At 35.5% G+C, this 14933-nt stretch overlaps 1 protein-coding gene across 5 annotated transcripts in view; it reads right to left on the bottom strand.

The window, feature by feature from the left end:
• The window catches only part of LOC120416935 (double-stranded RNA-specific editase Adar), a 110122-nt gene that overhangs the window by 15627 nt on the left and 79562 nt on the right, over positions 1-14933 (bottom strand). For 3 of the 5 annotated variants that reach the window (XM_039578850.2, XM_039578849.2, XM_052706617.1), the window contains 4 exons: positions 12389-13286; positions 11810-12151; positions 5779-6277; positions 5597-5708 (listed from right to left, as the gene is read on the bottom strand). In XM_039578850.2, coding sequence (XP_039434784.1) covers positions 5597-5708; positions 5779-6277; positions 11810-12151; positions 12389-13286 — 1851 coding nt within the window. The remainder of the gene's footprint in view (positions 1-5596; positions 5709-5778; positions 6278-11809; positions 12152-12388; positions 13287-14933) is intronic. The other 2 variants (XM_039578851.2, XM_039578853.2) reach the window with 2 other exon arrangements.

Here is a 14933-nt window from a genome sequence, read left to right as displayed (position 1 = left end):
TTTTTACCAAAGGGGTTTTCAGCATCAAGGATTACTGACCAGTCTAAATGGAATTACCAGGTTTACTGGCAATATGCCACGGATTACTTTGATTTCCCAGAATTACTAGGGATTACTCGAGGGATTACCAGAAACCACGCAGAATTGCTAAAATTTATAAAAATAACTTGGAATTACTGCCTAGCTTCCAGCATATTGAGAAAAGTCTTTGGAATTCAATCGACTGACAGCTGTCAAACGCACAAAACCACGTGCTTGGCAATAGTGCGTCCATCCCGGGAATTCCCGGCACAAAATTCCCGGGATTTTTTTTTTCAAAAACCGGGATTTCCCTAATCCCGAGAATTTTTATATTTTGTACGGGAAATTCCCGGAATCAAACAAAACTCTAATTTTGGCCTGGAGATTACATTAGCATTACAATTAATACGTTTGAACTTTTCTAAAATTTTACATAAATTGGTACCATTTTATGTGTTGTAATTTTTGTTTTTTAGACATCTTAAACCAATTTTTAAGCTGTTTTAGTCATGTCATATAGAAATAAATTTAAAAAAATTATTTATAGGATACTTATTTAATTTGAACTATAAATGTGGTGCATATAAAATTCAAAGCCCAACAGAGAACAACAAAAATTTGTTTAAGCTATCTAAAAACGGCTATCCTTGTTTAGATTGATATTAATAGTATTGAGCTAATCCCGAGCAGACGGAAATAATTCAGGATTTTTTTGTTATTAGATATCCCGGGCGGAAAGTGAGTTGGTGGATATAACTTCGAACTATCTTGGCTTGTTTATTCGCATCTTGCTGTAAACTCCTCGAGTTATGACGACTTTTGAAACCGACTGCGTATCATGGAAAGTATATTCCATGATCATACTGCATTATCTACAGTTGATATTGAGGTGTTAGTGGTAGTTTTTTTGGACTTAGCAAAAATTTCGAAAATTTTATTTTTTCCAAAATTTTACCCGAACATCATGAAATGATTATTTTGACTTTGTTTCAAATTTATTTTTGCATATATTTTTTAATTCTTTACTTTTTACAGAAAAAGCATTTTTTTGGGACTTAGAAAATTTTCGGGAGTTTGGAAACATGATAAATTATTTTGATGTTTATTTTTGCTTTGAACCAAAATTTCGGAAAAATCGACGAAATTACAGGAAATTTTTGTCCGATTTTTACAAAAACATCAGTTTGTTCCTAAAATAATGTCCCTAACAAAACGTCTTCATTGAAATTTTGAAATTCGAAAGTTGGTTTTTAATAATTATTGATATACCCCCTACAAAAATCGTTCCGGCACTTAGAAAATTTACGGGATCAGTATCACGATAAGATTTTTGGTAGATTTTTTTAGATTTTCAGGACTTTGCGAAATTTTTGCTCTCAGCCAGTTGAATATTTTTCAACATTTTGAAAAATTATTTTGATAAGAAACATTACCAGGCTTTTTGGAATTTTACTGTGGATTTTTGGACTTATGCAATTTTAGGAATATTTTCATAAACTTTTATTTTTAATTTAAAAAAATGGAATATAGAGACTTTGGATTTTTTGTGATTTGGAAAATTATTATGACATTTTGGCAATTCAACGCTTTCTCCACAATTTTTTAATGAGTTTTTAAAGTAAAATAATTTTTCAACTTTGAAAAATCTTGTTTTGATGTAAGTGCGTATATTCCTGCAATATTACTCATATTTGTGAAGAGGAAGAAAGGAGGAGGGGGGGGGGCGGTCTGAATTGTGGCGGGGTGCATTAAAAACCAATTAAATTATTTTTGGGATCAAAATCTACTTTATGAACTAGATATGATTTTTGGAAGATTTCAGTGGTTTGCTACTATAAACTCAACTTGATGTGGCATTGTTGGTCAAATAAACTCAACAAGATTTTTCGCAGATACACCTCGAACAATTTATGTTCGTGGCCATGTTCGGTAATCTCTTAACCATACCCTGGGGTGAACTTGACTTGTTCGTGTTTTTACGAACATGGGTAGATTTTTCCAAGATGCAACTTTCTGCCCGGGAAGAAAAGTGCCAGCATCAAAAAAAAAAACTACAAGTTTTTCAACCTTAAATTTGAATGACTTTGGGTCTTTGAAATTTCTCCCAGAACATTTCATTTCCCTATGTAGGTCCCTAAGTAAAACGCTCAGAAAATTTGACAGGTCGCTTTGCGCTTGGCAAATTTTTGAGCTTAAATCGTCTCTAACGCAGTTTAATCAAGCAGTATTTACATGAAACTTCAAGGAGTTTTTGAAAATAATCTTTTTAGGGGATTGAATATATTTTCTGTAACATGAAATTTTGTTATTTTCAACATGTATGTAGCCCCCTTAACTTGTTTTATGTGACTTTGCCAATATTTAAAAAAATGATTTTTTTTGGGGTCAACTCTGTGTTTTTTCTTTACTTTTTCTATATTGCCCCTGCTCCATACAAAAATTATATATGTATGAAAATTCAAAAATCTGTATCCTTTGAAGGATTTTTTTGATCGATTTGGTGTCTTCAGCAAAGTTTAGGTATGAATAAAGAGACACTTAAAAAATATGATACAAGGTAAATCTTTTTCGATGATTTTCACTTTTTGTCACAAAAACCTGATTAAAAAAACACTATTTTTGATTTTTTTGTATGTATGTTTTAGAAGACATCAAATGTCAACTTTTTAGAAATTTCCAAAACAGGCAAAAAATTATGTTGCAAATTTTTTAATCAATACTGATAATGTAAAAAAAATCTAAATATTAGTCGCAATAATTTTTCCACTTCATTTTGCGATGTAAAATCGAATTTGCAATCAAAAAGTACTTTGGTGAAATTTTGATAAAGTGTACCGTTTTCAAGTTATAGCCATTTTTAGGTGACTTTTTTGAAAATAGTCGCAGTTATTAATTTTTTTTAATTAGTGCCCATGTTTGCCCACTTTTGAAAAAAAAAACAAAATTTTGAAAAGCTGTAAAAAATCTCTATATTTTACTTTTTTGAACTTTGTTGATACGACTCTTGGTTGCTGAGATATTGCCATGCAAAGATTTTAAATTGATGTTTTCTAAGTCTTACCCAAACAACCCACCATTTTCTAATGTCGATATCTCAGCAACTAATGGTCCGATTTGCAATGCAAAACAATGTGAAGTTTTCTGCTCTTTTCAATAAATTTTAAAATTAAGGAAAATTATTGTAAAAGGCTTACTTTAGATAGTTTTAAGCAGATTGTGACATTTTTAATTGAATAGAGCAGAAAATTTACAAAAATCCATCCCCCCCCCTCCCTTCCAGGCTCGTTACTTTTCAAGATTTTTTCGTGGCTATATCATCTCAGCAACAAAAGTTCAAAATGTAGGGAATTTTCCCAGCTTTTTGAAAATATTGTTTTTCAAAAATATGCAAACATGGGCACTAAACTATTTGAAAAAATGAAAAACTGCATATTGTTTAGAGGTTTATTAAGCTTTTGCAAATGTTTTTAAAAGTCTTTTTTCATAATTTTTATATTTATTCCCAGTTTTGGTAAATTATTTTTGCCTGTTCTGGAATCTTGTAACATGTAAAAAAACAAAACAAAAATTGCGTTTTTCGTGAGAAAATTGGTTTTAAAATCTGAAGAAAAATATTCGTTGGATCATTTTTATTCCAGAGTAGTCCTCGTTCATACCTACAACTTTGCCGAAGACACCGAACGATCCAAAAGTTCTTTCAAAAGAAACAAACTTTTGAAGTTTCACATACCATTTTATTTTTTTTTTTTTTTTGTTTATTTAACTATCTGGCCTCTGTTACCATAGTTTGGCCAAGTTTTACCTTTTTCTTTTTTTTTTACAATTCAATTATATTTATTTAAAATAAATGCGACTGGCGCAGTCCCACGTCAAACTGCAGGCTTCCACTGTCTTCTCTTCGGCGTGATTATTTTCGGTTGAGTCTCTCGTTGTCCAGGGTCGTTGCATTGTTCGTTACCAGAAATCGGTGTGTTGTTCTCCTCATCGACGCAGCTTCTTTTTTCTGCTGATGCTTCTTCTTGCGATAAAAGTCTTTTTGCTTTGCCTTTCTTCCCAACAGTAGTGAATCCGTCCTTGCCATTGTCCTCTGTGTGGGGCACGACGGCTTGAGATTCAACTACTGCTGGTTGTGCTGGCTGCAAAGCAATCGGAACGGGCGGGTTTGTTTTGTTTGATTGTTGTTGGGGCTTGTTGAGGCGATTTTTCTTCGCTGCTTCGGCACAGCTCTTAGACACGTGTCGATTCTCCCCGCAGCGTCGACACGTGGCCGTTTGACCAGTATATGTGGCTAGGCTACTCAGCTCGCACACGGTGATGAATGAGGGGACGGGTTTGGATAGCTTCATCTTCACCACCCGCACACCATTAGGCACACCGGCGAAGAAGTTCCTCCAAACCTCGTCCCTGATGGTCAGCACTTCTCCGTACTCACGCATGGCATCGATGATTTTGGCATTTGGCAGGTCCAGCGGGAGATCGTGAACCCGGACATCTACGGTGTTGTCGTCGATGTAAACCGGGATCTTGATGGTCGGGTTGTTCTTGAACGCGTACTTGAGGTGGTAATCATCTGCAATCTTGATAGCGGCAGCTGGGTCCGCCATCTCGATTAGCACGCAATGGCGGATGTTATGCAGCTGGATGCTGCGCAGGTCGGAGGGAGCTATCCCCAGCCCTTTCTGCACAAACCGCTGCACGACATCCAGTTTCGGACGTTCCGGGAGGACGCTGAAGTCCACAACGAGCTTGTGTTTTTGGTCAGCACTCATTTTGCTGAGTCTGCACCACGCGACGATTGTATTTGCAAACAATAGCGAAAGCACAGCAGAGCAACACGTCTGGTGCCCGCGAGAAGTAGTTGCCAACTACCGGGGGTTAAGTGTATTCATACAACATTTTACATACCATTTTATGTATGAATACACTTAACCCCCGGTGGTTGGTCACATTTTCGTTTGACACTTTTTTAGTTTGTATCCCGTTGGTTGGTCAAAGTCGAACTGAAAAGTGATGAATTGTTACTTTTTACTTTTATCAAAGCAAACGTTTTGTAGTGTGTGTGAACTCCGTGTAAAAGGGGTGTCAAACTAAAAAGTGACCCCGTTCGTTTGACATCAGTTGGTAGCCAAATTTTGCCGGGAAATGATATGGACAAACTGATGATGTAAAATGGCTTCTTTGGAAATACGCGAGGAACCAACAAAAAAAAAAATCAATCATAGAAAATTGATATCCAATCATAGTAATTCGCATTTAGCATCCAAATTACCCCAAAAGTTTACCGGATTTATGAATAAATATTGATTTTTCAAATGTCTCGAAAACAATACCCCGCGTCGAATATACAAAAAAAATTGTTTTAGCTCCGTGTAAATTAAAAATTTACCACGAATAATCCATGTCAAACCATCGAAGTTTCAACAAAAATTGAATTTTCGACGCAAGACCGTGAGCAAGAAAGCCACTCTCTTCCCTTGAGTTTCCAACCTTGCTCTCTGTTTTGCTCCTGTTTCCCTCAATCAGATAATGCGAAAAAAAAAATCCCTAAAATTGCCACCAATTTCGCCAAAATTACCTTCGCCGACTTGACGTCATAGCCCTGCGTCATCACGATGCCGGCCAGCACCTTCCGCCGCGAGTACACATCGTTGCCCTTCATCACCTCGTTGAACTTCTCGATGACCAACCTAAAAAAGGAAAACAACAATCATTAGCGTCACGCACATCTTGCCTTCCCAAGGGGCAGGACACACTCACTTTCCAACCGAATCGGCAAACGTCTGCGGCAGCTCCACGTTCTTGCCCTGGTGGTCACAGCACTGTCCGAGGTCCCCGTTCGACCCGAACCCACCCATCATCGCGACCGGGTTGAGCCCACCGGCGTTGAGGCCACCGGTTCCGCCGGGACCGACGCCTCCGCCACCGCCACCACCGCCGATTCCGGACGAGTTCATCACGCCGAACTTGGCCTGCTGCAGCGGGCTGAACGAGATGTTGCAGAGCGAGGCGAGGGCCGCCTTGGCCGCCGCGTTCTTGGCCATCTTCTTGGACGGGCCGGTGCCCTCGAAGCGCTGCGTGTCCACGGACACGACCACGGTGAACTTGGAGTGCTGCAGGCCGTCCGTCGAGACGCACTCAAAGTGGGCGTCGGTGAAGAGCTCGTGCAGCAGCATGACGGGGCCCTTCTCGGGCTGCGGCTTCGGGGGTTGGCCCGGGGCCACGTTCCGGGACGCGTTCACCGCGGATGCCTTCAGCTCTGCGCGCCGTGTTTTTTGTTTTTTTTTTTTGGGTTTTGTGGGAACGATCGAGAAAAGATGGATTAAAAACTGATAGGAAGATTTGCGTTTTATTTTTCGAACAGAAAGTTTGGTTTTAGAACAAAAACACATACGACGGGTTTGTTTTAGAACAAATTAGGAAAGATTGTCAAACCGAAAAAGAAAACAATTGTTGATTCTCTTGTTTGTGGCAATTTTTGGTTGGTTGACATTAGAACCAAAGACGGTGGGACAGTTTTAGAACAGGTGATTTAGAACAAGAAAAGGGTGGTTAATCGAGGGTTATAAATTTTGAAGTTTCGATGCATCGTTCGAGGGGAGGTTCATGAAATACGTTACGCTTAATCCGAGAATACTCGACTCAAGAGTTTGATTTGTTTTTGTCAACTCATGGAAAGGGGAAAAGAAACAGGGAATTGTTGTTTGATTAGAAAAAATGTAGCAATCATCTGAAAGTTGCATTATTTGTGAACAAAACAACACATCAAACGTTCAGGCTTGAAAGAGAGAGAGAAGGGGTAGAAAGGTAACGCACACAAACACGTGTCGAAATTGAGGTGTAACACACGCACATCGAAAGTTTAGTACAGTTTTAGTACAACTTCAAAAAAAGAAATCATAACGTAAACACAAGTTTGATCCTCACTGAGAATCACCGTCAAAACACTTATCAAGGTTTGCTTTGTTTTTTGCTGGTGGAGTTCGATTTTTGTTTTGGTTTCGTAATGCCAAAATGAGGGCGTCCCTACCGGACTGGTCTAAAAAAATATAGAGTTACCGATAAAGCATGAGAGGGTTTCAAAGCGTTTGGAGTTTCGGGGGAAAATGTGTGTGTCAGTGTAGCTGGGTGTGTATCGCTGTGTGTGTGTGAGTGTGAGAGAGTAATGGTAACTTCTATTGTTTCCGCTAAAGTTGTATATGTACACATTGATAAATAATCTTTAGTACAGAAAAAAATACACAACTAAACGCTAACTCTAGTACAACGAGAAAGGAGGCGCTTGCGCGTGCTACTTGTAATATGTACACTAATAAAAATTGAAGTAAGTTTAATTCGCGCAAAAATTTCCGTATTTTCCTGGAATTGTTTTGCTTTTTTTTATGTACAGATTCATTAGTCGCGCAAACTTTAGCCCGCAGTGATTTTTCGACCTTCATACAGTTTAAATATATTTGAAAAAATCAATGAAAATCTGTTGCGTGTTTTCGGGGTAAAAAGAAATCTTTTTTTTTTTTTCTTCAAAAAACAAAATAAAAAATAAACTTTCATTTAAAAAAAAATGAAATGAATCTATTCTATTATATGTATGAAGTTATATGCTTTATCTGTGATTATATTATTTTAAGTTATGAGAGGAAATTTGCTTTATATTATGAGCTGGTTTAAGGGTAACGACAAGGTAAAGAAGTATTGGTTTGAAAATAATATTGTGTTAACGATTAACGATGAATTTATCGTAATCGTCAACGACACATCTTTATTCATTCAGCGATAATTTACGAAGATCCTGTGAAAACTAACCTATTTAAAGCTTAAAACCTGTCAAACCTGGCGATATAAACTTTGAAAAATATTTGCAGCGGCCTTAAGCATAATTTACAGACTTTTTCACAAAATATAATTTTTCTCGCGAAATTTCAAAATTTGCTAATGTTCAAAAATCAAATAGCGAATACTTAATTTTTTTTTTGTCACAGGAATTCAAATTTGCTGGGATTTCGAAAAGTATTGTTTTTTTTTAAGGTGTTCACAATGTTCACAGAAAACTATATTTCAATGCTAATTTTAATAAATAATTTGAGGTAAAGTGATTTTTCTATCAAAAAATACTGAAAAGAGTAGACTAGAGTTTATGTGTATACACAGTCTATAATAGATTCAAAATAAAAAAAAATAAAAAAAAAATCTGGCAGAAAGAGACCAATTTTTTAACAAAATGCCTATTTTAAAAATATTTTTTTTATTTTTTTTAAGGCATAATAACAATGCTGTTTTGCAATATACTCAAATATTCTGAGGACTTGAATGAAAGTATTTCAAAACACTGCGTATTTTTTTCAATGTAGAATATAGAATTTTTTTCAAGGGTCCTGATTTTCGGTTCAATGAACAGAAACCACTCACTCATCGCCTATCCATTCGTCGCCTATTCCAACCCGCTAGCATTCATGAGCGAATGAGTCTCGCAAGCAGCCAGCGAGTGGCCCGAACTGTTCACTCAGCGAACAAATGCATCGTGAAAATATTTGCCTACTCCGTCGCTCGACGACACTCACACACTACCATGCTCAGCTCTCACAAAATGCCAGCGCGGCAGTCTTTTTGTCTTCACGCCCTCAGTTTGCCATCAATTTGATTTTTTCTTGGTGGAAGTTTCTTTGAATGGTGTCTATAATGTTATGAAATCAAAATAAATGCACAATTTAATTGATAACATTGATTTTAGGCAACCCAAATCAATGAGTATAACGCAGCGCATCAGAGAAAAAATGTTTTCAGTTCAGAGTGATCGGAGACGATCGGCCTGTCTGAACCGTTCGGAGACTGAGCCGATCAGAGAGAGAGAAGAGTAGAAAAGAGAGTGTTCGGGAGCGAATGGTGATAGAGTGACAAACGGTAGGAATTTATCAGGGCAGTATCGCGTCGCCTGCTATTTGTGCTCGCGAATGGAGTGGTTGATTTTGAGCAATCAGGACCCTTGATTTTTTTACAAAATATTATTTTTGATTCGGGTTTTTAAAAAAAGTATTTATCAAAAATACTTTATGATTTTAATGAAAATGCAAAAATTGTAAATTGTTGTTGTTTTCAAATATGTGCTAAAGTTTTGACAAAAAGGTAACAATTTTTATTAATTATTAAATTTTAATTTTATGAAGTTATCAGGGAGTTTTTTTTTACAAAAAGACTAAATTTGTCGATTTAAAAAAAATACAAATGCTCAAATTACATTCCTTTTTCTTAAAAAAAAAACCAAAAAATGCTGAGTTATCTAACATTTAACTGTATTGTGAGATACAAGTATTTTGACAAAATATATTTTTTCAATGCTAACACTTACATTTTCAGAAGGAATGAAATAAAATAGTGTAGGAATGAAATAAAATAGTGTTTTTCATTTTCATTAATAAGGTATTTTGAGTAAATGAAAATATTAAAAAAAATCTCGATCTCTGTTTTGTGAAATATTTAAATTTTTGTAAGACTTAAATTTATGAATTTTAAAAACTGATTATTTGTAGGTTTTTTTTAAAAAAGGTCCGATAAACATATGAAAGACCATAGGTTTTTTTATTTCACAAAAAAATTAAATAAGTGTTTTGCAATTTTTTTTAAACGAAATTAAAAGAAATTGTAATAATTTTGTAGTATTTCCTAAAATGTCTAACCCTCAAATTTCTTTTTTTTAACATAACCCCAGATTTTGCTGAGATTTTTAAAATATTTTTTTTAATATATTTTTTTAATATATTTTTCTAAAATATTTTTTTAAATAAACATTTTTTAAATAAAAATTAGGCCGTTGCAAATATTTTTTGAAGTTTATGCCCCTCGATCAAAGTCGGGGGCCCCCCCAATAAAAAAAAATTAAAAAAATAAATTTTTAAAATATTTTTTTTTAAATATAATTTTTTTAAATATAAATAATAAAAATATAAATTTTTAAAATATAAATTTTTCTAATATAATTTTTTATAATATAAATTTTTATAAAATCAATTTTTATAATATAAATTTTTAAAACATAAATTTTTCAAATATAACTTTTTCAAATATTAATTTTTCAAATATAAATTTTCAAAATATATTTTTTTTAAATATAATTTTTTTAAATATAAATTAAAACAAAATATCAAAGTATATTTTTTAAAAATATAAATTTTTAAAATAATTTTTTTCTAAATATTGATTATAAAAATATAATTATTAATCATATAAATTTTTGAAATATTTTTTTAAATATTTTTTTAAATATAAATTTCTAAGTTTTACCTTTAAAATTAAAAATTTTTAAAAATAAATTTTTGAAATATTTTTTTTTAATATAAATTTTTGAAATATTTTTTTTCAAATATAAATATTTAAAATATAAATTTTTGAAATGTATTTTTTCTGAATATAAATTTTTAAAATATAAATTTTTGAAATATAAATTTTAAAAATATAAATTTTTAAAATATAAATTTTTAAAATATAAATTTTTGAAATATAAATTTTTGAAATATAAATTTTTAAAATATAAATTTTTAAAATATAAATTTTTAAAATATAAATAATAAAAATATAAATTTTTAAAATATAAATTTTTAAAATATAAATTCTTAAAATATAAATTTTTAAAATATAAATTTTTGAAATATGTATTTTAATGTTTCCCAAGTAATATTTTTGAAATTCTTTTAATACTGATTATTCAGATTTATTCTCAAATTTTTTTTTTATTTTTTAGTTTAAATAATGGATTTTGAGAATATTTTGATTATTTTGAAAAAAAAAAACACTGTGATCTGAAAACAGAACTTTTATTTAATAGGCACGTTTGTCATGTATTTTCGTAAATTATCGCCGATGATTATCGTGGATAAATGACGATAAGATTATCGTTATCGTAGCGATGTCCTAACAAAATTATCGGCAAAAAATAATTTATTTAGGCATTTCCTTATGTTTCCATGTTTTTTATTCAATTGAGAGTATTCAAAATCAAGGTATTCTCCACGTAATAACTAGTGACAAATATGTGGTTATATTTTTGATAAAAACAAAAAAATATTTTTCTATTTGACATTTTTCCTCAATATTATTTTTATCAAAATTTATTTTAAAAAATACAAAAAACGCAGTTTTTAAACAAAGACAGAGAGTTGCACAACAAGTGAGAGTGAACTTGCTCAACACATTCTCAACACAATCTCAACAAAATAAAAAAAATCAACCAAAAGGTATAATGACAACAACGATCTTATGCACGTGTATGTGTGATGACGACGACGACAACGATGGGGGGCTGGGGGCAGTTGAATAAAACAAAAACAAAAATGTTACAAAAACGAACGCAAAAAAAAACAAAACAATAGGCTACGCACAAGAAGGGGGTGGTGGCGGGGGATCGCTATAACACATACATACAAATCATTTTCGCTTCGATTTTTTTGAGAGACTTCCAATTTCGCCGAAAAAAAAATGCCAATTTGATGACGTCATGAGCTAACATCGTGTCACTACTGCGAGAGAGCGAGACAGGACAGACAAACAGGAACAGAGAGAGTAAAACACTGTGTTTGCTCGTATGTGTATGTGTTTGAGAGAGAGTGTTTTCGGGGCAGCTCTCTCGAAGAGAGAGAGCGCGCGCGCTCGACGGAAGAGTACACAGAACAGAAACGTAAAATAAATGAGCGAGAAGGACACAGATAGAGCGAGAAACACGACAGATGACAGGACAGATAAAGGCACAGATAGGTAAGACAGACAGAGAGAGAGAGGAGTGAGAAAAACAAAATATACTTGCTTTCTAATCGCTTCTTCCATGCTACATTCTTTTCATTGGAATTTTTAAATAGATCTAAACTTTGCTGAATTTTTTCAACCACTTGCCGGTGCCCGTTTTGCGCGTTCGGGGCGGCTGCCGCGGCCTGCTGCGATTGCAGCAGCGGCGGCTGTATCGGGACCGCGGAAGAGGGGGAGGGGCTTAGCGTGACATTTGACGTTTGGGGCGCCGCTGCCACCACTGCCGTCACCGACGACGACGACGACGGATTGCTGCGATTGTTCTGTTGGTGGTTGTTGTTCTGGTTGCAGCTGTAGTTGTTGTTGTTGTTGTTCCTATTGGTTGTTGCTGCTGTTGTGGTAGCTAGTACAACAGGACGTGATTGTATTGGTGGTGGTTGTTGTTGTTGTTGTGGAAGGTGGTTTGATGGTATTGGTAGCAGTGGTGGTTTGCGCGTTCGTGACGACAGAGCATTAAAGGGGTTGGAATTATTATTATTGTACGAACTGAGCGGGCTCGAGGGCACGGGCTTGTTATGGTAGCAATAGAGGTTGGCGGGAGGGTTAGTAGTATTAGTAGTAGTAAAGAAAATGTCATTACTATTGTTAATATTGGTGATGGTGGTGGTGGAGAAGGAGTTGGAGTTGGCCGCGGCGTAGGCTTTCACAGTGCCACCACCATTTTTGCCGATGTGGTTGTTGTTGTTGTTGTTACTGTTGTAGCTATTGTTCTTGTGGTGGTGGTGGTGATGCATTGGCTGCGCTAACAACGGTTGCGGATGTGGCACCACCTGACTATGATTGTGGTGTTGTTGTTGTTGTTGTTGTTGATGGTGATATTGTTTTGGTACGTATTGTTGTTGTTGTTGCTGATTGTAACTCGTGTAGTGATTTTGTGACTGATTGAGGTTGGGATTGTGACCGTGATGGGACTGTGAAGGGCCCTTGTAAAAGGACCCAGGAGGATGGGACGGGGAATAACCGGAAGTAGTGTTGTGGCTATTGCAGTTGCTGTTTAAACTAGTAGTATTGTTATGGCTAGCGTTTTGGTGATAGTAACTAGTGGTAGTATTGTTATGATGGCTGAAATTCGAATGTGGATTGGGCTGACAAGGGGAATTACTGTTGTTTGTTGAGTGGTTGTTGTTGTTGTTGTTGGTATTGTTGTTGTTGTTATTGTTATTATTGTTGTTGTTGTGGCTAGGCCCGTTCTGCTCTTTGGACCCCTTCTCCGAGCTGGACTTCCGCTCCGCCGACTTCTTCTCCGGCGTCACCGTCTCGATCTGCTCCGGCAGCACCGCCACCGGGTCCGACAGCGGGAAGATGCTGTTCTCGATCATCGGATCGTCGCTGGTAAAGTCCACGTTCTGGAGCGGCTTGATCGGCGTCAACGTGGCGCCATCCTTGAACTGGATGAAGCTCCGGAGAGCCGCGGCAGCGGCCTCGATCCGGGCCAACTTTTTGCTCCGACCGTGGCCGATGAACTTCTGGCTGTCAACCTGCGGGCAAAGAGAGAAAAGAATCAACGTTTGTTTACGATCACCCTCAGCAAGCATCAAATCATACATTTGACGTTTGCTGGGTGCCAAAAAGTGAGGTTAAGTCGCTTTGCATACGTCAATTGCAAAAGGTCGATGAGGCAGAGCCACCGCATTTGACAGCGCAGCCATCAACATTGATCGACTCTCGTTAGTCAAACGACCAGTTTTGAAGACCCAATCTATCGCCAATAAAAACAACCCGAAATTAGTGCTGTGCTGTCACTGAAACTATCTTTAACCCCTAATTTTCATCAAATGACATCACCCGGTCATATTTTGCCGGTCGTCCAAGTGTGCATTACCAGCCCATTAACGATTTCCCACACACACAGTAGGCAGACATCGTCAAAAATTCTTTCCACCTCCAACAAGCCAACAAACATTGAACTGAACAAGAACGTCATCATAATCATCATTACGGAGCGCAGATGGCGGTGAAGGTACACTGAAGCCTCGTTGGTTTGAAAATATCAAGCCAACAAGTCCCGAGCTGTCACTTGTGGCGTCAGAATTCCGGAAATGTCACAAACTGTGTTTTGACAGGATCGCTGACAAAGCTTCCCGCAGTGGAATACCACCTTAAACTATCAATTGTCAAACTAGCGAAGTTGTGCTGTAGTAAATATTGATTCCCGATCGTAGGCAGTAATTAAACAGTTTCGGAAAATTGAGAATATCCTCAGGCCCTCCCTTGATTCTAGTTTTGCTCTGTCATAAACTGCTTCATTAGTGAAAAGGTGCGGGGCGCTGTTGTTTGATTGGGAAAGAGTGTGTCTTTGCGCGATGAAAGGGGAAATTGTAGGTTAAATGCAAATGGCTTTAACCCGTGGTTATTGATAGCTTTTGAAAGAAATACTATCATTGTTTGAATTCGGGGTGATTTCCACTTTATTTTAATTATAAAGAAAAAAAAAATATAGAATTTTGTACGACAAAGAGCAATTATCTACGAAATCGGCTGAATTCGGCCATTTTTAATTTTTGATTTTTTTTTTGTAAATTTTAAGGGACAAAAAACCGCCACTTTTGAACCATATGGAGAGAAATGTTGTGATTTAGGGCGGGGCAAATATTTTTCAAAGTTTTTGTCAATTTTTGTGATATTTAGTTTTTTAATTTTCATCCAATTTGGCCATGGTAAACATAATCGTGAAAAAAAAAACTTAATTTTGATCTTGGCAAAAAGAGGTACCATATTTTCAGATGATATAACAACAATTTTCGTTTAAAAAACTAACCAGAATTATAATAGTTAATTTTCATACCAACATATCGTAATTTTAGTTGCTTTACGAATAAACAAGATCCCAGTTGTAAAAGCTTCAGAAACTAATATTATCTGTAATATACCTTGACGTGAAATTTTCAAACGAACCGATAAGTTATATGAACATGAAATTAAATTAAATCAAATCAAATTCAGTGTTTTAATTTTTTTTTGTAAATTAAAAAAAATGTGCCAAGAAGTTAGGAAAACGTATACTTCCGCTTGAATTTCGGTAATTCCCGGGAAATTTACAAACTTCCCGGGAAACGGGAAATATTTTTTTCCGGGAAATCCCGGGAATTCCCGGGATTTTTTTTCCTGGGACGGGAAATCGGACG

The sequence above is a fragment of the Culex pipiens genome, chromosome 1 (assembly GCF_016801865.2).
Source record: "Culex pipiens pallens isolate TS chromosome 1, TS_CPP_V2, whole genome shotgun sequence".
Lineage (NCBI taxonomy): Eukaryota > Metazoa > Arthropoda > Insecta > Diptera > Culicidae > Culex > Culex pipiens.
The sequence above is the reverse complement of the archived record's forward strand: the minus strand, read 5'-3'. Positions and strand labels throughout refer to the sequence as shown.